This window comes from Pelodiscus sinensis, chromosome 13, assembly GCF_049634645.1.
Source record: "Pelodiscus sinensis isolate JC-2024 chromosome 13, ASM4963464v1, whole genome shotgun sequence".
Lineage (NCBI taxonomy): Eukaryota > Metazoa > Chordata > Testudines > Trionychidae > Pelodiscus > Pelodiscus sinensis.
The window spans coordinates 2450459-2473051 of NC_134723.1; the positions used below are offsets into that span (position 1 = coordinate 2450459).

General features: G+C 54.2%; 1 protein-coding gene across 8 annotated transcripts in view; it reads right to left on the reverse strand.

Annotated features, from left to right (window-relative positions):
* LOC106731628 (exocyst complex component 1-like) overlaps window positions 1–22593 on the reverse strand; it is a 58661-nt gene that overhangs the window by 20817 nt on the left and 15251 nt on the right. For all 8 annotated transcript variants that reach the window (XM_075896652.1, XM_075896651.1, XM_075896649.1 and 5 more), the window contains 8 exons: window positions 20533–20606; window positions 19520–19649; window positions 17847–17977; window positions 10915–11074; window positions 8888–9081; window positions 3646–3873; window positions 2280–2412; window positions 434–543 (listed from right to left, as the gene is read on the reverse strand). In XM_075896652.1, coding sequence (XP_075752767.1) covers window positions 434–543; window positions 2280–2412; window positions 3646–3873; window positions 8888–9081; window positions 10915–11074; window positions 17847–17977; window positions 19520–19643 — 1080 coding nt within the window. In that variant the 5' untranslated portion in view covers window positions 19644–19649; window positions 20533–20606. The remainder of the gene's footprint in view (window positions 1–433; window positions 544–2279; window positions 2413–3645; window positions 3874–8887; window positions 9082–10914; window positions 11075–17846; window positions 17978–19519; window positions 19650–20532; window positions 20607–22593) is intronic.

The window sequence follows — 22593 nt, forward strand, 5'->3', positions numbered from 1 at the left end:
CCGGACCGCAGCTCTTGTGATGTGCTCATGTCATGTGTTTCCAGAGGACGTAGAGTCCTACAGGCCAAGTGGGACCAAGTGGACCATTTCTCATGTCTATAGGAACTCAGGAAAAAACCCACTTCTTTAGAATAAATGTTGTCCAGGGTTAAACCTTTTTTGCATTTGGCTGCGGCCAAAGACAGCAGCGTGGGAAGGTCGTTCTCCAAACAGGCAAATGTGTGCAACACCCCCCTCCGCTGTAAAAGAGTCAACCCAGAGTCAGTTTGCTGAGGTGTGTCTAAACAGGGGCAGGGTAGGGCAAGGTTTTCTTGTAACCTTTTCTGTGCCAAGTTTTAAGTAGCACTTACTATACCTCCAAACTTGCAGTGCCCGAATGTTGCTTGCTTGCAGAATTGACCAGCTGCCACAGCAGGGCTGGGAGTGAACCTACCTGCCGTTCAAAGAGGCTTGTAATATGGCTGATGAAATTGTTCTCAAAGTTCTGCTTCAGCGTTTCAAACATGATCAGCTGCTCCGCGATGGCCTGCAGCTTCCGGTAACCTTGCGTGAAGGAGGAGAAGGCCGACATCAGGAGAGGCAGCTCGTGTGGTGTTGTGCCCAACGACGCACATCAGGCCTCAACGTGACAGATGTGCCAGGTCTCAAAGACACACACTGTTGGAAAACTACTCTCCTCCCAACCTACCAGGAGTGGGACGGTCCCTGCGGCACTAACCCAACAAGGACCGCGCTGGAGTTTAAAAAACTGTGCATGCCTAGCTGGCCACCTTCATGTGCAAATAGCCAGTGTGTGTAGGACGCCGTCCCTGCCCCTACATGCACAAATTAAGCGTCTCACTGCACCCGGGAAATGAGACCCACAATGGGTTCGTCTAAGGAGCAAATAATTCCCCAAGACTCCTATAAATACAACTGGTCTGCCCCTCTGCTCTGCGTTAATAACAAGCTTCTTCATAAGAGCAGGGAAGCAGCCAGCATATGGCTAGCTCCTGGCTGCGCACTGTTTCCAGGGTGTAGGGAAAAGGCTGCTGAAGTTTAACCTGAGCTTGCTCTAGCAATGCTTTCTCCTAATACAGTTTGAACCTCTCAAATTCCAGACCACTCTCGTCCAGAAACAGCCGTCGTCCGGAATGATGGTAGTTAGCCCGGTGTCCGCTTTTCACGGGTGTGGCCAACTTTCCCGTGGTCCCATACAGTTTGTTTACCGCCCCCGTCCTGGCTCTCAGTGTTCGGGCTGGTATTTAGCTCCAATTTACCCCCGAATGTCTTCTCAGAGCCCAGCAAGCAGGGGCAGTGCTGGTGATGCTGCTACACAATCTTCACCTTTGGGAGTCCAGAAAATTCTCTCGTTTGGAACTGGTCAGGTCCCGAGGGTGCCGGATTAGGGAGGTTCAACCTGTATAGACTGAGAGCGGGCTGGCTGATTCTATGGCCTGGAGGAGTGCTTTCTTCATGGGTGGGGCTCGCCTTGTGATCCCGACCTGTTCCACAGCTGGGAAGACAGCGACAGGCGACCCCAGAGGGTGCTTGTTAGGTCTGTCTGAGGGTGATCTGTCTGAGGGCCTTAGCAGGATGACCTGCAGCATGGCTCCTAGAGAAACAGTACCTCTTGCAAGTAGCTCCCCTAGCTAATGGCCAGCACTAACACCAGCCACTGGCAGAAGATGGGATGCTGGGCTAGAGGGGCCACGTGCCTGACCCCGTGTGGCCATTTGTATGTTCTAGACGTGGACCCTCACTATGCTAGCCTGGAGCCAGCTCTCCTGGGCATCAGCCCCGGGCCACCGAGGAGGTCAGCCCGCAAGCCGGAAGTCAGGGCCCCCGGGAGCGGAATGCCACCGACTGCCCGCCCAAGGAGATGACTGAGGCCAGAGCTGCGAGGCTGGAGGGTGTGCGGCGCTGGAACGTGCTGCGGTAAGCAGGAAAGCGGGACCGGCGTCCCTCACCCCAGAACATGAGGGAGGCGAGGCCCCGGCACATGGCACTGCGGATGGGGCTGGAGGAGAACAGACAAACCTGGAAGCAGTGGAAAGGTCAGGTCAAAGGGAGCCAGATCTGTGTGGGCGAAGGCCGAGCCCCGAGGGCCTGGAGGAACATGAAAACTGACTCCGGGATCTCCTGCTCCACGTTCCTCCCCGGATTTTGCACCAGGTAAGTGCAAGACTCTAGGGCCTGGAAGGCGGGGGCTCGGAGGACCTCCCAGGTTGGACAATCCAGTGCTGCACTCGGGGGCAGCCGTGGGGGAGACGAGGCAGATCGCTCCTACTCCTACTCACCGGGCTGTACCGGGACGTTCATGCAGCTGGCGAGAGCGCCCGCGGCTGCAATGCAGGCCGTCACTTTGCTGGGGCTGGAGAGGTCGCCCCGGCTGAGCGCCTGGCGGTGCTCCTCACTAAGGTCCAGGTTACTCTGATCAAAACCCAAGGGAGCTGAGTTAATGCACGGTGCCCCCCTGCCCTTTCCGCGGCTCAGCTTGATGTCCCGTACCCAGGCAGGATGGGTGCTCTCTGCTTTCATTGGCAGGATGCTACGGGAAGCTGCCAGGCTGCATTCCCCGTCAATACACCATGCAGCCGAGCCCCCTTCAAACAGAATGGTCAGCAGCATAGAAACGGCAGCGCTTGGGATCCCGACACAGGAGAGACCCAGGGCTCCGCGGTGCTAGGGGTTGGCCAAACACATAACATGCAGGCAGGCCCTGCCCCAGGCGATGTCAAGTTGAGAGGGTTGTGGGCACCCAGGGCCCCTATTTTAGCACCCGGCAGCGGTGCAGAACCCTCACGCCAGCGTTCTCGCTCCCCTCTGAGTCACATGCTTATCGGTCGCGGGGAGGCAGCGCAATCCTGGAAGCGGATTGGCTGGTGAGAACAATTTCAGGCAAATGTGGTCCAGGGGCAAAAAGTTGAACCTTTCGCTACCTTCCCCCCCCCCCCCCACTATGGCCCCTGCTGATTGGAGCTGCGCCCCGGCTGCAGTGACCGTTAATGCTGCAGCTGTGGCCATGCCCGAAAGGGGCCCCGAGCACCTCGGTCGCTACTGATAAAGCGCTGGTTTTGTTGTGAAACCACATGCCACTCGGTGCTCCTCTCCGCCTCCTGCTTAGCCAGCGGCACGGCACACCCCGCCCCGCCCGGCTGTTCCCCCGCGTCGTCACGCCACCCCCGCTGCCTCAGGCCCACCCCCACTGCTCTTTTTCAGCCTCCACCATGTGCCCATCTCCATTGTATCTAGGCCTCAAAGGAGTGCCCAGTTCTCTCTGGGAGCCCTGTAGAGGCAAGTGACTGACTTCGGCTGCTCTGGATCAGGGTCCCTAGTTCCCTTGGGGGAAGCTGTCCCCCGACTTCAGTGGGTCATAGATCACAGAACACTAGAAGTGGAAGGGGCCTTGAGAGGCCATCGAGTCCAGTCCCCTGCCCTCACAGCAGGACCCAGCACTGTCTAGCCCATCCCTGACAGGTGTCTGTCCAACCTGCTCTGAAATATCTCCAGGGATGGAGATTCCACAGCCTCCCTGGGCAATTTATCCCAGTGTTTAACCACCCTGAGAGGCAGGAGGTTTTTCCTCATGTCCAACCTAAACCTCCCTTGCTGCAACTTAATCCCATTAAGCCCACACATCGGTCCTTCTAGGACGGCACCTACCGTGAGGAAGAGAATCTCGCCCATCAGCTTCTCGTGGTTGGAGTCAATGCGGTGCAGCAAGGAGTTCCCCTGCTGGATGTGATCCATCTGCTGCTTCACGCTCCCCAGCAGCTCCTCGTAAATCTGCAAGGTCCCCTCCACTTTAGCAACCTCTACTAGGGCTTGGTCAATGGAGTCCATCAGCAGCGTCACCTGCTTCTCGGACGAGATGATGGCCTGGAGATTGGCCTGGGGCCAAGAGAAGCAGAGAGCTCGGATGCAGCACGATGCCTGGGCCGTGGTGGGTGCTGTGGTTAGGCTCCCATCCCCATGGGTGCTAGGATCAACCACGGGGCCTTCGGTGAGAGAGCCACCAGGTCTCCACCACGCCAGCCAAAACGGTGACTGGTGTCCACCACTAGAGGGAGACATCGCCACACGCACCGAGTCGTAGCTCACAGAACACTAGAACTGGAAGGGCCCTCGAGAGTCATCGAATCCAGTCCCCTGCCTCACGGCAGGACCCAGCACCGTCTAGACCATCCCTGACAGGTGTCTGTCCAACCTGCTCTTCAATATCTCCAGGGATGGAGATTCCACAACCCCCCTAAGCAACTTATTCAGAGTTTAGCCGCCCTGACAGGTAGGAAGTCAGTGTATCCGGTTCATACCTAGCTAAGATACAAAGCCTCTGGGTTAGTGCCTTCGCAGCAAGGTTTCTGGAGGTGATGCCATGCCGTAGGCTTCTGCTGTGTGCCCGGCAAGGTTCTGAGGGTCAGACATGCCCACGGTGCCAGCTCAGACCATGAGGCCACCTCCCGCAAAGACAAAAGGCTTCCCTAGATGCAGCCTTTAGTGGTATTATGCCAGGGAAGCGTTGCATGCTGGGTGTGAGGGGAGCACGCTCCTTGTGTGTGCAGACAGGAAGCCAAGCACCACTGTATTTTGCAGTCTGCACCTCCCTTCCCGCTCTCAGGAATTCTCCTGCAGCCTTCAGAAGGGCTGCCGGAGGAAATCCAAGATAGAAGGTCACTGGCAGGGCTGTCTCAGTCGGCGTGCTGTGAGATTTTACGGACCTGGGAAAGAGCTCAACGTTTTGTCGTCTTCACGTTGTCTAAGGGTCATATCCTGGTCCAACAGCCCAGCGGGGACAGTCAGGAATTGAGAGCGGCCATGAACAAACCTTCCTCCTCCACCATGGAGACGTTCCACTCGTGTAAATCCTGGTATGGCTGTGGCCAGCGCACGCGCATGCATGCACGCACACACGCACACACACAATATCCTGGTATGGCCGTGTCCAACACACACACACTATCCTGGTACAGCCATGACACACACACAATATCCTGGTATGGCCGTGTCCCGCGCACACGCACACACACATGCACGTGCGCGGTCTCAGCCTCCCCACCGCAAGGCACACAACGGAAGGCTCCATGCTTCTTTCTCTCCAGCCTTCTGCTCCTCAGCACAGCTCTCAGAGTCTCATTCACGGGCTGCCGCCCCAGAGAGGGTGGAGAGCAGGAGGCCCTGCAAGAGCCCCAGTCACAACCAGTCCAAGGAGGAAACAGGAAAAAGCAACTTCACTCAGGCAGCTGCAGCACCCCAGAGACTCCTCGAGGAGACGCCACCCAGAGCAGAAGAACGACGGATGCAGGAGGGCTGGTGATGGCGCCTGGTTTTCCTACATGGCCACGGGTGCTCTGCTCCTTGTGGGGGAACACCCGGGGGGAAGCAGCAGTGACTGGCCTCGCTGTACGTGCCAGAGCTCTAGTTCCCCTCCACTTGCCGAGGGGGAGAGGGGACTGAGGGGCACCACATGACCCCATGGCCAGTTCTCAACGCCCCACTTTTCTGGGGTCCCACCAAAGTGTCTGAGCCAGGCCGTCGTGAGGAGGCAAATTCCCAGCCCGTGGCCAGCGCGCACACCGCTTCCCATGTGCATGTTCTGAGGGTGGAATTCCCAAGCAGGTAGCTCAGGTGTGGTGAGCACCGATAAACAGGAACCCGCTTAGCCTGGGGAGGTCTCAGACATTGGCTTTGACAGGCCAGGGAGCGGTAATTGCTTGTTAATCATCCCTGACAGGGCCTAGTAGAGATTAACTGGTCGCTGCGAGGAAACAACCTCTCCGTGTTGCGCGGCCGCCCTCGAGGCTCAGATTGGCCTCACGGCAGCGGCTCCGGGCTCTGCTCCGCAAGGTTCCAACTGACATTTTGTATTTTAGGAAGTGATACTAAATTATGGCCATAAACCTCCCGCGAGCCTGTCGCTGCCGTCCCTTCTGATGTTCTTATTAGGGCTTTCTGGAGCCTGGGGACTTCGCCTTTAGCAAAGCGGCACCAATCAAGCTGGCAGGGACAGGTCTCGAGTGAATTACTGCACCGGCTGTGACAGTAACTCAGGGGCGTGAGATGTCTCTGGAACGCCGGTGGATTTAAGAATGAGCTGGCGGTCGGAGTGTGCTCTAGGGGAGCCGGGTAGGCCCAGGCGTGCCAGACTCCACAAATCCAACGGCCGCTGTATCGCTCGCCACACAACGTTGGCGGCGCTTTGCTGGCGGTTGTGAAGCGCTCTGAGGTCGCTAGCTGGATGGAGCCGCCTCAGAATGAAGCGGGGGACATTGCTACGCTGTAGGAAATACGAGCAGATTGGGGCGGAGCTCCGGCCTCGCCTCGGAGGTCCTGCATTTCTAGAGGGGCAGCGTTTGCCTCACAGGCTCGCTGTGGCCCTCTCCTCGGCCTCTCGCCCTTTAGGCTGTGGCTCTGGCCTTCGGACTGAGCTGTCCTCACCGTAGGCCAGTCGAACGTGCTTGGGCTGAGCGCCTCTTTAGTCCCAAGCTCCCCCTTCCGGGCTGGCCTCCCTAGTGTGCAGAGCGGGCTGGGGGAATCCGGGACCGGCTGCTCCAGGTTCCGGCCCAGGGACCCTACTGGCAGTGATTCCTCCACCCTCACAGCTGCGGCTTTTCTCAGAGCCACTTCCCCCACCAGCTCCTCCCAGCTCCTCTCCACTCTCCGTCCTTGGCCTGCCGGGATGCTCTGAAGGGGGGAAGCCCTTTCAGCTAGCCCCAGTGGGTCCTTCGTGGGCTGCGGGTGCTCTGATTAGCCTGCTGCTTCTGGCTAGTTCTTAACTGGCCCCAGGTTCTTCCTGACGGCGCTGCAGCAGCCTCTGCCCTGGCTACTGGGGAAGGAGAACTCTTCGCCCAGCATCTCTCCCTTCCACCCGACTGCAGGAGCCAGCTGGCCTGGCTCTGTCACAAAGCGCATGACTCATGTCACGTAATAGTGACATTGACTGATAATGCAACGTTTATATTCATCAACAGTATTAATTGGTGTTAATAATTATTTACCAATTAATGGCCCTTTTCAATCATGCCCTCTGCAGCATCTTTCATTTCCAAGAACCTAACCGACAGTTATTACTTCCCCTCGCAGGGTAGGCATTGCTAGCCCTCGTTTACAGATGGGGCGACTGAGTCACAGAGGGGTTACGTGACTTGCCTGGGGCATGCGGATGTTTGCTGCTGTTAGAAACAGGCCTGAAGAATTCTGCTTCCTTTATCTCAGGTCTGCCAACCGGAGCACAGAGCAGGCATGCTGCTATGAAGCGGCAAAGAAACTCAAGCTCGGAACCGAGCGAACCCAAAGCGAGACGGATGGAGGAGTTTGTGGGGTCTGGTAAGTGTTTGGTTATTTTGTCTGTTGTTTGTTTGAGTTATTTAACTATAAAATTCAGCGGACCGAGAAATATTGCTGCATTGTGTTCTACACGGGCATCTCGTCACGTTCCCTCCTGCACTCAGACCTGGGATGTCTTCCAGGGAAATGTACTTCAAATGTACATACAGGAACATAAATTAACGGAATGAGTCCTACCAGATTCCTCTTTCCTCCAGGCAGCCCCTCCTCTTCTATCAGTTTCTCATTGTCAATCATTCCCTTGTTCTCTCACATAGTATCTCTCTCCCCTTAGCCTCCCCCCCCAATTCCACTGTCTTTTCTGCTCCCTCCAGGCAGCCTTCCCACTCTCCATGGCCCTCAGGCCTGGTCTTCATTGGGTTCTTACCTCAGGGAAGTTCACACCCGCTAGTACCCCCCTGGTAAAAATACACCTTCTATTGAACAGTGAAAGCAAGGCCCGAGAGCCCCTACCTCTTCCCTCTCCTGCCCCACAGATCTCCGTCAGCCCTGGCTCTGCTCTCCCGTTTTACCCCCTCCTCTCCCCTCGGACATTACAACCTCACTTTGCTTTCTCGCCTCCCCTTCTCCCTGGCGGGGCTGCTGCTGGTGAATGTCTGTCTCCCTCTTCCTTGCCTCGGCCCCCATGGGGGTTCTGGATGCCCTGGCGTGTGTGGAGCGGGTCCCCCGTCCGTCTCGTGCCACCTGCCTGCAGCCACGCTCGCTCCTCCACGTCCCTCTCCTCCCTCATGATACTGGGAGCCCGACGGACAGCGAGGCCTTGCGTTCAGAGGTGGCCCTGCCGGCCGCCTGTTTGCCTCCCCTCTAGGTACTCCGCACACACCAACCGGGGGACCTGTATGCATGAGCGCGCGCTATGGGTCTGGGATTGGGAAATACCTGTGGGTTTTATGAGCCCTGCTTTGTGTTAACCTTTGATAACTTGCCTCAGTTCATTTGAGATCCACCTCAAATGGCAGAGGAAGGGGAGAAGGGTCTATGCAGCAACACCGTCTGCCCGCTGCTCCAAGGGTACGTCTACACTGCAGGAAAGTGTTCTGAATCCAGCTTAGAGCGGCGGGAGCAACGAAAACGCCGCAGCTCAGCTTCCAGCTCGGGCTGGCAGCTTGCGTTCAAGCCTGCGTGTGAACTCAGGCTGCTGCCTCGTTCCAGGCTGCCTGGCCCTGCCTCCCCTGTGCCTTTTCACCTCTTCGCTAGCACAGGCTCGCTGATCTGCGTGACGAGCACCCTTGTGTGGGGCAGTGGAGACACCCTTCTGCACTGCTTGGAGGCCAGCGTCTCACGGAAGCTGTTCCCCCCACCCGCTGGAAGACAGCCGCCGGGCAGCGCAAAGCAGCGTTCAATGACCGGCAGTGACAACATTCCCGCCGATGTCGGGGACAAGCGTTCGGCCACGGACTGCTCTGCAGCCTGGCAATTGGCTTCTAAGCTCCAATAAAAGAGCCCGAGGAGCGCTGGGCAAGCCCCGTTCGATCTCTAGTGACATCAAGGGAGTCGTGCCCTTGGCGTGGGTGGAGATGGCCCAGGGCCTACGCAGATACCCAGGAGGAAGGCCCCTCACCTCATCCAGAACCTGGAGGTCTGTGCTCAGCTTCTCTGCAAAGGCCACGGCATTGCTGACTATTGGCTCGTACTCCTCCATCAGTCTCAGCATGTCGGCCGTTTCCTTCGGCGTCATCTCCTGGTAGGCGCTGTGCTCCGCCTGGTCCCCGGCCTCTGCGCTGGCACTGCCGATCTCGGGGAGGCTCTGCTTCCCTGCGGGCGCGGGGGAGACGCCCGGATGAGCACAGCGTTCTAGTTACTGCAGCGCACCGGCCTTTCCTGTCTGCGGCGCCCGATGGCTTCCCCTCGCTCACAAGAGACATGGGCACAGCGGTCTTGGCCTGCTCCCCCGGGAACATGTATTTACGTGGGAAGAAAATCCCAGCAGGCCTCACAACCATCAGCCCCCCGGCTCAGGGCAGGGCTAGCGGGGCCTGGGCGAGGTGGCAGCTCAGGCTCATGGCACCGGCAGAGCAAGCCGAATCCAGAGTCTGGCTGTGCCCGAGGCGAGGGAAAGCCCCACATAGCGACGAGGCATCTACAGAGCCTGCGGGATCCCCCAGATCCTCTTACCACCCACACATCCTCACAGACACTGACGGATGCAGCCAACAGTCGCCCTGCCGCATCTCAATGGACACACAGATGGGGAGCTTCCCCCCAATAGATAGGCGATAGCTTTATCAATATCTGTAAGCTGATATTGTTCCTGCACCTTGCCCGGCCCAGATAGAGCCGTTCGAGGCAAGATAAACTGTCCATTCTTCATCCCAGACCAGAACTTTCTCCATGGAGTGACGGGCCTGGGAATAAATTAGCCTGCTCTATAAATTCTCTCTTAAGCCTTTACTCCCTGGAAGAGCCATTCCTTCTCTGTGTCTGTGACTGCTCCTTAACCCTCCCTCCCCCCACCCCTGCACAGGGCCCTCTCCCTTGCTGTCACAGGGAATTCAGTTAGCTTTGTCCCAAACTAACAATGTGACACTCCAAGGGAGATTGTCCCAATTACCCCCTCCCCGCCCCCCGCCCACATACAATTGCAAGGCAGCCGTTTAGCAGGCAAAGTATCTCCAGTAGAGTTCTCATTTACCGGACCTTTAACTACTCCGCTCCCCTCATTAACCAGAAATCGGCCATGCCCACTTGCTGGCTGGCGTGCTCTCCGTGGGTGGCAAAAGGAGAGGTGTGTCTGGCAGCCGGGGCTGCTGGGCAAGGGGAGGAAAGGAGGAAGCCCTGTGCTCCCACATGCTGTCACCGGAGGCCCTGCTTAGCTTCCCTCTGGCTGGCCAGGACTAGCTTGTTTCTGTGGGTTGAATCTGTTAGTGCTCGGGAAGGGTAAGGTCTGTCAGACTGGGAACCCGGGACTGCGGAGCGGGCATATAGCAAAACAGCTCCATGCTGCTGTCCTGTAGCAGATGCAACTGACTTGCACCCCCCATCCAGGACTTGCTGCGCACCCAGGGCTCCGGAAGTCTCGCTGAAAGGGTCGGAGAGGCAGCAGCCTGATAGTCCCTGATTGGCTTCCCACCCTCCATAAAACCCTGGGCCTTCTTGGCCGCTGCCTCACTCCCCTGTAGCTGCAGCCCTTGAACGCTGGCTTGAGTCAGACCTTGCCTGAAATGTGAGTTGGATCCTTGGCATCAGCCCAGGCCTGGAACTTGACTACAAACTCCTCTGCTACTCTGAGCTTTAGGTTTGATGCTGCTCTGACCATTGAGCCTGACTGCCCTTTTCAGGATCCTGACACTTGCCCTGTTCTTTGTAAATCTCGTTTTTCATGAGAGCCTGCCTGCCTCAGCCTGTTTTGGGGTGAAGTCAGTGGGTAAGTCTCTCAAGAAACAGCAGCCTTTTGATAGTCAGGGAGAAAATGGTACCTCTTCTGCAGCACAGTTGAAGCAATCGATTAAAAAGTCAGTTCCCCCAGTTAGACTCTGGCCAGGCGGGTCACAAAACATGCCAGGATCCCACAAAGCGTCACAAGAATAAGGGACTGAGGATTACAAGGATCAAGGCAGGAAAAAGCCACTCGGCACAAACCATAATTACCTTCCAATGTGCAAGAGGGAACGCCGACAAATGCAATGCTGCTGGCGAGGTATCGGCGGTTCAGCTTCCACAAGCATCTGAGAAAGGCATTCTTCTCATCAGCACTGACAGCTGTCCACTTGTAAACCTTCTCAAACTGCAGCTCAAAATCCAGGCATTCCTAGACACCGGTAAGAAGAGCTGCAATTAATTACACTGCTGGCTAGGGCATTTACTGAATGCTGTGTGTGAGATCCATTCTGACACGTGCTGAATCTACTATAAATTTTAGAGAGTCTGCACATCTGTCTGTGTGTCCATCCATCTGTAGGTGAATCCGTTTCCTCAAGAACGCCTCCTAAACGGTAAGAGATAGGAAATTTGGTTCCTCTTATCATCACTTAAAGCAAGGTCAGGGTTTGATTGCGCCAGGACAAGGGGAGGTGCCTGGAATGTGATCGTTTCCCATCAACTGGAAAGGAAGGGGTGTGGTAGCAGGGACAGTTCTACTCACAAATGACCACAAGGGGGCAGCACAGCCCCCACCATCCCAGGCTGCTCCCAGTGAGCAGCCGCCCACTGTGCTGCAAGTGGCCCCTGCCGCTCCCGGCCGGCCCTGGGAAACAGCCAGTGGGTGAGCCATCCCATCCCTGCCGGCTGGGATCCGGGCAAAGCTGGGTCTTCTAGTATTATAAAAAAGAAAAGACATCCCATGCATTTAATGCAGCAGGCACCAGTGTCAGACTGATTACGAGGCTAATGGAGCATGGGCTGAGCAATTTGGGAGAGCGGTCGCTCTGAGATTAGGGTTTTTAATGCTGCCCCAAGGTCACATTGCACATGAAGAATCGGACGTGGGGTTAATGTGAACTGAGCTCACTGATACAGAGGTAACTCGATTTCACCAGTTCAATAGCAACAGCCCTGCTTGTGTCTGCTCTCACAATCCCAGCTGTGGAGGGGCCGGCTAGCAAGCCGATGGGCGACCTCTAAGGAGGAGGCAGATTCTGCTGTGGACCGTGGTGGTTCAACTTGTGGGTAGGGGACACGGTGCCAAGGGGACTGCTGCCTGGGAATTACCATGGATGAGAAGCTGGATATGAGTTAACAATGAGCCCTTGTTGCCAAGAAAGCTAACGGCACATTGGGCTGCATTAGGAGGAGCATTGCCAGCAGATCTAGGGAAGTGATTATTCCCCTCCGTTCTGCTCTGGCGAGGTCACATCTGGAGTATTGCAGCCAATTCTGGGCCCTCCACTACAGAACGGATGTGGACACATTGGAAAAAGTCCAGCAGAGGGCAAGGACAATGAATAAGCGGCTGGGGCGGAGAGAACTGGGTTTATTCAGTCTCCAGAAGAGAAGAGTGAGGGGGGATTTGAGAGCAGCCTTCAGCTCCCTGAAGGGGGGTTCCAAAGAGGTGGAGAGAGGCTGTTCCCAGTGGGGGCAGCTGGCAGAATGAGGAGCAATGGTCTCAAGTTACAGTGGGGGAGGGCTAGGTTGGAGATTAGGAAAGTATTTCCCTAGGCGGGTGGGGAAGCGCTGGGCTGGGTTCCCTTGGGAGCGGGTGGATTCTCCCTCCCTGGCTGGGATGATGTAGTTGAGGTTGGTCCTACTTCGACAGGGGGTTGGATTAGATGAGCTCCTGAGGTCTTGTCCAGCCCTAATCTTTAATGATTCTCTGAAGCCAAGATCCTGACGGTTTCGGGGTGACAGCGTGACCTAGTGAACAGCTCTACAGACTAGCTCTTGAGGGAGCTGGGCTTTCTTCCCAGCTTGGGCAGGGGGTGACTCCGGTGCCTCAGTTTCCCTATGTGTGCCGTGGGGATAAGGCGAAGTGCTTTCAGAGCTACAGCTGAGAAGAGCTGGGCGGTGTTATAAACCAGAATTTTACCCTTCCTTTTCTATCTCCCTGCCTGCTTGTTACTCACCGCTAGTGTCAGGTCCAATATTCTATGGGCTCCAACAGAGCTGTAGTGTGGGATGAATTTGAGAGAAGTCCAATGATCTTGCTGGAGGAATCAGCCCTCTGGTATATTTCATGCTCCTTTATAGACTCAGACTAGCTCTTAGCATGTGTTCGTACAGCTCCTGGCTGGCAGTCACTAACGTAATTTCCCCTTGAGATACCCTCTGCCTCCCGGCCCTGGCTGTGACCGGAGCCCTCCTTGTGGTGCAGAGGAGAGAGGTCTGCTCTGTAGTGAACATAAGGGGGACGCTTCACTGAGGCGGTTGCACATGGACATTCCTCAGGGTCATTTCTAGCTCCTCGGCTAACACAGCCTTTGCTGCTACTCTCAGGGGTCCCTAAGTCCAGGCCTGCACTGCCCAGCTCCTTTATAGGGGCCTAGGCTGACGGCTTCTGAGGCGGCCTCAGGGAATACAGGGCCCCGAGCCTGGAATATTCCACTGCGCCCGGCCTCTTCCTCGGCCAGCTCATTAGCACTGCGTCGTCCCAACTTCTGCAGAGGTTGGGGCCGCGTTTGTTGTTATTGATCCTAATAATAATAATAGGCTCAGACTTTATGATGATTTATTCAGTCTCATGACACTTTACCGGGTGATACATCATGCCCTGCACTGCTAGCAGCCTCCGGAACAGCTTGTAGCAGGGCCGTCTACAGGGAATTTATGGCCGGCCTGCTTTATAGCATGCCTTATAAGGCGCTATTAAAGCAGGGGGCTATCCAAGAATGGTCTCATAAATATTAATACAGTGTTTGCCAAGGGAGCTGTAACTTAAAGCGCAGCCGAATCTGCAGTGTCAGGGCTCTGACAGCGCCAGGAGAAGGCAGGTTCTTCATGAAACGTAAGTTCGGGGAGCAGGAGCAGGCTGTGAGGTGCGGGGGCTTGTTGGATGAAGCACAAGCTGTCCCAGTCCTTGGACTCTGACGGGTGTTTGACCCTCTGCTTTCATTGTGCAGCAGAGGGAGGTTTTCCCAGAGTGGCGCTAGTTAAAATGGTGGCTCCAGATTCATTCTCAGTGGGTTCCGCAAGTCGTGTGGGAGGTGGATGGTGGCCCCGTGAGGTTGTTCTGAAGCGGAGGGGACAGTCTGTCTTTCTCGGTCCTTTCTGGACGGTTGGCCCGTCGGCAGACCTGATAACAAACCCTCGACAGGGGTAGCTGAAGGCGTCGTATCCAGCCCGTATAAGCAGAGTGGCCACCCATGCTGATTTTCACAAGCCCGTCCCTGCCTCCTGCCACAAACTACCCTCACAGGACCTGTAAGTGTCCCGAATGGCCTTGTGATAAGACATCTACCAGTGTAACCACCAGTGCGCAGATGGGACGTTGGGACCTCTGGAGCTTAGTGTAGGAGCCTCTACAGCTGGAGCTATAAAGCCAGCAGGCTCTCAGTACAGGCTGGAGAGCTCCCTTGTTCTTATCTCTCGCTGTAAGTGGTCTAAGTGCCACTGCATGGGACAGTGACCCACACTAGGGCTGTGTCTACACTGCAGGATTCTTGCGTAAGAACGGCCATTCTTGTGCAAAAACTTGCGGAGCGTCCACACTGCAAGTCCGTTCTTGCGCAAGAAAGTTTACAGTAGGTCGTCAGAAGAGAGGGCTTTTTGTGCATGAATTATTCCTCTCCCCATGAGTAATAAGCCCTCTCGTATAAGAGCTCTTGTGCAAGAAGGCAGTGTGGACGGGCAACAGGGCTTTCTTGCGCAAGAAACCTCTATGGCTAAAATGGCCATCAGAGCTTTCTTGCGCAAGAGAGCATCCACACTGCCATGGATGCTCTTGTGCAAACGCACATCTCTCGCAGACAGTGTGGACGCGCTCTTGCGCAAGAACTATGGTGCAAGAACTCTCGCACAAAAAGTTATTGCACAAGAAGCCTGCAGTGTAGACATAGCCTAGGTGTGTGGGTTCCACACGCATAGGTGGTGAAAGGGTTAGTATAGGCATGAGAGTCCGGGAGAGAGATAGAGCAGGCTCTGGGGATGGGCTTGGACAGTAGGGCAGGATCTGGACTCCCAGGAAGAGAGAGTTCTGGGGAAATATAAGGGAGATGAAAGACAAGGAGGACAGAAGTTGGGTTAAGTTTGTACTGTCGGCTTGGAACTTTGGGAGGAATTGCAGGGGAGGACTATGTGAGTTTTGGCCCTGGGAGAAAGCCCAATCCATGCAGCCTGTACAGAGACGGCCTGCAACAATTCTTTGGGTATGTCTAGACTGCACCCCTCTGCTGGCAGAGGGATGCAGATTAGGCTGGACAAAATTGCTAATGAAGTGGGGATTTAAATATCCCGTGCTTCGTTAGCATAAAAATGGCCGCCACTTTTGTCTGGCACGGAGCTTCATCGGAGAAAAGCGGCAGTCTAGACCCTGATCTATCACTAAAGAAAGCCTTTTCCGATAGCTCCTGTATACCTCGTTTTACAAGGCATAAGGGATCTATCGGAAAAGGCTTTCTTTAGCGATAGATCAGCGTCTGGACTGTCGCTTTTCTCTGACGAAGCTCCGTGCCGGAAAAAAGTGGCGGCCATTTTTATGCTAAGGAAGCATGGGATATTTAAATCCCCGCTTCATTAGCAATTTCACCCAGGCTAATCTGCATCCCTCTGCCGGCAGAAGGGTGCAGTCTAGACATACCCTTTGGTAGGAATTACTCCTGGAGTCAGTAGCAAGGAGCCTGATAATGCTGATCTTGGTTGCAGATTATGGGGTCCCTGGACTGGCCCCCAGTGTGGTAGGAGGGCCTAGGGCCGTGGTGTCCAACACACTAGCCACATGTTGAGTGTGGCTAGTTGTGGGAATTGCCGCGGGGGGGACTTTGTACAGCGATGGCCAGTCAGCGGGGTGGTTGGTGTTGCATCCATAAGGATGAAAGTTTGTCTCTAGACATACCCCAGCACACCAGTGCAGCCTTCCCATGAGTTTATTGCACCCTGCGTAATAAAGTCAGGTGGTTGGCCATAGTAGCATGGGTGCTCGGTTCATTGTCCTCCTCTGGGAATGCCTGCCGCTGCTGTGGAGCAAACTGTTCTACGTGTCATTTAATTATTTCTTTAAGAGGGCCACACTTTTCTGAGCTTAGGCATATTGTGCTACTGGCATGTAACTCTTAGGCCTTGGCTTTTTGTGGACTGTCCCTCTTAAATCTCCAAGCACAGGGCTCTCTGCCAAGAGAGGCGGCCATTTTGTGTCCAGGTCAGTGCAGACTGTTACAGAGGAGACACACTGTGCTCTCGAGTGGGGAGTGTCGTCAGACCTAGCTGGGCCTGGAAAGACTTCCACTGCTTGAACGAGTAGCCGGCTCAGGCCTGTCTTTGAAATGAAAGACCAGTCCGGTGGAAGGGAGATCTGTTGGCTGGCTGTGTTCGGAGAAACACCAACACAAAGTACCAGTTCAACTTGCAAATTGTGCTCACCCCCGCCAAGTTGAAGGAATTATTTTCTAAGCCAGTCCTAGTGAGCCTGCTGTGATTCACCCCCTTTCTGGTGCCTGCAGGCCTGCCTTTGTGGAGAGCAGAGAACTATTTCAATGGCTCCCTTTCATGTATTTCTGCTTGTACACACGTGGGCAGGTTGCCAAGGCCTCTGGCACAGTCCCATTAATAAAAAACTAATTATAACCAATTTACCATGCTGCCAACAGGCAGCAGCAATGAAATACCTCTATCCAAGAGCGCTCTGCCAACTGCCGTAATGTCAGCGTTAAAGCCCAAACTGACAGCAACCCAGCACCCCCTGCTCTCCACAAAACACCCTTGCAATAAATACCCTCTGATTCAGTGTGAAATACCCGATGCAGATGCCTGTAAATAACATATCAATGTAGAAAGCAGATGGGTTGTGCAATGAGTTCTGCAAATCCTGGTGATCTAACAAGCGGCGTGCTTTAGAGTGGAGGACTAAGTCCGTCTGAGGCTTGCTAGAAAAGACTCTCATTGGTTAGGAGGGTGCAGGACATGTAGGACTAGAAGGGTACGTCTAAACTACATGGCTCCGTCAACGGAGCCATGTAGATTTGGTTGTTTGGCAAAGGGAAATGAAGCCGTGATTTAAATAATTGCGGCTTCATTTAAATTTACATGGCTGCCGCGCTGAGCTGACAAACTGATCAGCTGTTTGTCGGCTCAGCGCGCTAGTCTGGACACTCCCCTGCCGACATGAAAGCCCTTTATCGACCTCCCTGGTAAACCTCATCCTACGAGGCATAATGGGGAGGTCGATAAAGGGCTTTCAGGTCGGCGCGGGAGCGCCCAGACTAGTGCGCTGAGCCAACAAACAGCTGATCAGCTGTTTGTCAGCTCAGCGCGGCAGCCATTTAAATTTAAATGAAGCCGCGATTATTTAAATCGCGGCTTCATTTCCCTTTGCTGATCAGCCTCATCTACATGGTTCCATCGATGGAGCCATGTCGTTTAGACGCACCCTAAGGGATGAGTTGTCCTGACAGAACCTGATCAAACGCCCATTTCAATCAGTGGATGCCGCTCTTGGTTTCGGTGCGAGCTGAACCAGGCTGTGGCAATGCAACAGTCATTCATTCCTCAGCCCGCTCTGGGCTCCGTTAAATCTGCCACGCTCCTCTCGGCCCGCACTGCGTCTTTGTGTCCAGGACGGAGGAGCATTTCTCTGCTCGCTGCGCCCTTAATTCCTACCCCCGTCCCAACCAAGGCACGGGAAAAGAAACATCCCAAGCCCTGCAGGAGGGTCGGTGCATTGCCCAGGAACGGGCAGGCCCAGGGCAAAGCCGCCCGAGGAAAGGAACCGGCTGGCCCTTTTCCTGCTGCGATTCTCTTCTCAAGATTTTATGGAGCTCAAAGTTTATTTCACCGTGCCTAGTTGTGGATTAAAAGCAGTGTGGGCCCGTCCCCTGCCCACACGTTCTTCTTGCTGAAAACTTGGGCTAAGGGTCTGCGACTTCCCATCCTCTGCCCATCCATTCTCTCTTCAGTCACCCCCCATAGCCCTGTTAGGGAGCAGGAGCGAACGGTACCTGATTGACATTCTTCCCATCTACCAGCTTCAGATCCTTTAACGGCCACCTGCTCGTCGTCTTGTATTGGTCACCTCGATCTGCCTTCTTTACCTTCTCTAGGAACAACTGCATTGGCCTACAAGCAGCCACTGGATGGGAGGAGGCAGAAACAAATGGGTGTTACGTCTGGCCTGAAACGCACATTCAACATACACAAGGACATCTATGACTGTCTGCTTTGTAGGGTTACAAACCCTGGGACAATGGAAGGCGCAATGGAAAGCCATTTTGGTATCCATCAGCGGGGACTTCAAGGCGTCAGCGCTCCTGACAGTCTCTGGGGATGGAATATCGGTGAGAAACCCGCTTATGCGAAGGCTGTATCTTGCTGACATTAAGTTTTCGAGTAGTTTTATTCCTTTTATTTGGTATCTCTTCAACCCATGACATTTAATAAACTCGTCTCTTTTACCACTTCAGTGCTGTGACTGAAGTAAGCGTTTGTCCAGCCCCAGTTAAATTATTAAGCTGCTATTGTCTCTTTGAAGGAGCAAGGAACTTAGCTTTGGTGAGTGGTCCACGAAAGGGCGTGGATGCTGCAGGGGGTGTCCCTGGAGAACTCAGGACCTGGGATTCACTGTCATTTGCTAGGCGAGGCTTGGCAGAGTCTTAAGAGCTGGGTAGCATGGCAGACAAGCTGGTGTGTCAAGGAGTTGTCACACAGCTTAGATGCAGCAAAATTCTCATTTGCTGAGGCCATGTCTTCACTATGCGGAAGATTGATGCTGTTGCGATTGCTCTTTCAGAGTTCAATTCAGCAGGTCTAGTTAAGACGTGTTTAATCAAACTCAGAGGGCACCCTTATTGGTGCTGGTACTCCTGCTCCTGAGAGGAGTGAGGGAAGTCAACAGAAGCGTTTGCTCCTATCAGCCTCCCACTGTGGGGATGGCAGGGAAACTCGAAACAAGATACATCAACTCCGGCTGCGTAATTAACGTAGCTGGAGTTGTGTATCTTGATTCAAACTTCCTCTTTAGTGTAGACCTTGCTCAAGACTGAGAGGGATAATGCAATAACTGCCAATTATGGCAACCTCAGTGGATTGTCATATTTGCAGATGGTCTTGGGGAAATCTGGGACTGGGAGGTTGTTGGGGTCACTCTGCGAAGAGTAACTGGGCAGTATGGCCTGCATGCTTGTATGTTGGCGGGCAAAGTCAGGGCTGCGAGACACAGTAGCCTAGCATTTAAGGCCTCCGGGGTTGCAAGACAGGCAGGGTGAGACAATCCCTGTCGGGTCTGGGTGGATCCTCCAAGAATAACAATGAGGCATTCATGGGGATAATAATTACTAAGGTAGGGAGCAGCCCTGCACCTTGGAAGCCTTTTATAGGAAGTTGGGGATCTTTATGTAGACGAAGCAAACCCCGGCCTCCTTTGTCTCCAGCCCTCAACAGGCTATGACATGAGATCCTGTGAGAAACACAAGTTCCCACCCGAAGGTCCAGCTACCTTTCGAGGTTTAGTATTAAAAGTATCATTTAAAAAAAAAAAGACACGTTCCTTCTTCCAAGGCAGGAAATTACCCCCCAGCAATGAAATCTACAGTGCTGCCAAAACACCTCACCACATCCTCCCAGCAGTCTTTATCAAGCTACCGTTCCCCTTGCTAGGTGCTATCAGGCCACTCACCAGCTACACAGAGGATGCAGTTCTTCCTCCTCTTTCCCGTTTTCCAGACACGGACGATTTCCAGAAGTCTCTCATTATGGGGGTTGAACACATCCTTCTCCAGTAAGATCCAGGGGGAGGCCATGGCCAGCTGGGCAAGAGACAGCAAGAAACAATCATTGTGCTCTTTTCCCTGGCGCTTGTCATTCATCAGAACCTGAGTGACTGTCCCTGGGCCCTCGACTCCTAGGGCCTGGAAATAAGCAGAGAAGTGCCCTGTCTGTTGGATGCAGGTTGACAGATTTGCATTACTACACGGGCTCTGTGCTTCTGTGGCTTTGAGTCCTCACTGCCTTGCACCTTGTGTTCAAAAAGAGTGCAGAGTAGGGGCATGTTGGCAGACCTCCTGGACAACACAGACCCAGGTAACTTCCTGGCTGATTTTTTTGAGAGACACCCAGAGGAGAGGAACTTTAAAAAAGCACAAATAGTGTGGCAGCATCTTAGAGACTAACAAAACATGTTGATGGTATCACGAGCTTTTGTGGGCACAACCCGCTTCTTCAGATGAATGGAGTTATTAAAGATCTAGTTCCAAAATAAATAGGGGAGGAAAAATAAGGGAAATAGGGGGCAAAAGTCAATTAGCTACACTTATGGCAGAGCTGCAGTGGGGAAGCATTTCAGTGTAGACACGCACTCCAGCAACAGGAGGGGTTCTCACATCATTGAAGTTAATCCACCTCTCTGAGAGGCAGGAACTAGGTTGATGGAAGAATTCTGCCATTGATCTAGTACCGCCCCACAGCAGGGGTTAGGTTGGCATAGCTACAAGCCTCAGGTTTATCATGCACCTCTGTTTGCCCGAAGCTGGGAATGAGCACCAGGGAATGGATCATGGGGCGCTGGGGTACCTCGCAATAGCCCTTGTCGGAAGGCAGGATGCTGGGCTAGATGGTCCTTGGGTCTGACCCAGTGTAGCTGTTTGTATGTACGTTTTCAGCGTAGTGCAGGCGTTAGTATTTGATACTCACTCGGCCCGGGGGTAAAGAACTCCAAAAATGCAAAGTACTCAATATATTTCCAGGAGTAACAGTCACTAGCACACCTGTAGAAATGGGAGACAGTCATTACTCAGGAATTTCAGTCCCTAGGAATATCAAACTGCTTCCAGCGTGAGCTTGTCTCTCCCCAGGATTAAATAAATCAAAATCAATGGATTTATACCAGTTTAAAATTTGCATACCAGTGAGGACAGCCAGGCCCCAGTGTGTATATAGTCATATGGGATTAAAAGCACCCCTAGATGCCACCCTAAGCAACAGATAATGCATAAATTGCAGCAACGCACGCACAGTTTCAAAGGGGTGGGGGACTTCATGGGGATACACATTTTTTTTAGTCGCCCACCATGTGACTGAGCTTGCCAACCAGACCTATCAGTATGCGAGGGGAGGGGGACTCTAAAAAATGAAAGCGACCCAGGACAAAAACTGGGCTTTCGAGTTTGCTTCCAAAATGTGCAAAAGATAGGGGGGTTGGTTGGTGTCAATTAGAGCGGCGTGGCAAAAAAATCTTTTCCAGAACTGAATCAAAGCCCAAAAGGGGATTATTTTTTTAAAAAAAGAGTTTAATCAAAAAATGTTGCTCACTCCTGCACTGCCCCCCCCCCCCCCCCGACCGTGACCCTGACTAGCCTCCTCTGGGCTGACGGGGCCTGCAAGGCCCTTCGGGCTGGGGCATGACCCTCCAGGACTGGGCCCTGCAGGAATGAAAGCTTAATCTCTAATCAAGGGCGGCCAGGCGAGGAAATACATGCAGCCCAACCTAGCCACCCTCCCTCCCCGGCCCCAGGCCTGGCTCTGCCGGCCCTGCTCCACCGCTCCCCCACGCCGGCTCCGCCAAACCCTCGGAAAGAGCGGCAGCCTCGGAGCAGGGGTGCTAAGTACCCCCCTCCCCCCGACACAGCTGTCTCCCCCCGGCATACCCGCCCCATTACTGCTATGGCTGCCTGCACCCAGCCCTCCCCCAAGCTCCTGCAGGCCCCTTGACACAAACTGGGCCGTGCTCCTAGCTCAGCCGCTCCTGCTTTGCTGGGCCAGTGGCGGCTTCTTCCCTCCCGGGCTGGTTGCTCTGCCCTGTGGCTCCCCGCACAGGCCCGCCTGTGGGTCCAGGGGATTGGCTGCCAGGGGCAGGAGGGCACAGAGTATCAGCGCCCCCCGCAGCGCCTCTCCTCCAGTTCCCGCCGCCCCCAGGTGAGTGGGTGGCTCTCCCTCGTCATGCGAGCCTGCCGGGGGCATCTCAGGTCTCCCAGAATCCTAGGGAACAGCCGGGGCACTAGCCGGGAGAGCGAAATGGGCTTGTCTCGTCTCCCTCTGGGCACTGTGTGGCTCCAGTCCACTGGAGGAAGGGTTCAGAAGGCCCCTCAGGGGATGTGTGTGGTTACAGTCTTCACTGCTGAAGTTGCGAGGGAGATTCCTCCCACACCTGAGCCATTCTTTTTAGGTGACAAATCTGAGGAACTGTCCTAGAGCGATTGTGTCAGCAGAGGAGGCTTTGGAACAAATTGATAAATTAAACAGTAACGAGTTCGCCAGAACAAAATGGCAGTCCCCAGTGTCCCCAGTAAGCTGTAGACACGTGGGGCCACTCGGGAGAGTCACATGCTGCCTAGCTGATTAGCAGAGTGCCCACAGCTAGGATTGTGTTTCTCCTGGTGGTGCACTTTCTTACATGCCTTGGTGCACACACAAAACATTATTCCGCACATGGATGGAAAAAAACACACATAGATGGAAAAGGTTAGAGGGAATATTGGCGATCACACAAGAAAAAACTCAAGTATGAAATTACAGAATTAACTGGGGTATGTAAGCTATTGCTTAAATCAGCTTCTCTACCAGATGACTGGACGATAACTGATGTGACATCAATTTTAAAAAAAGGCTCCAGAGGCAAACTAGGCAATTTACAGGCTGGTAGGTCCTAACTTCAGCCCCAGGCAAAGTGGGAGAAGCTATAGTAAAGCAAAGAATGATCAGATACACAGATGAATGCATTAGGTTGAGAAACAGTAAACATGACTTTGGTAAAGG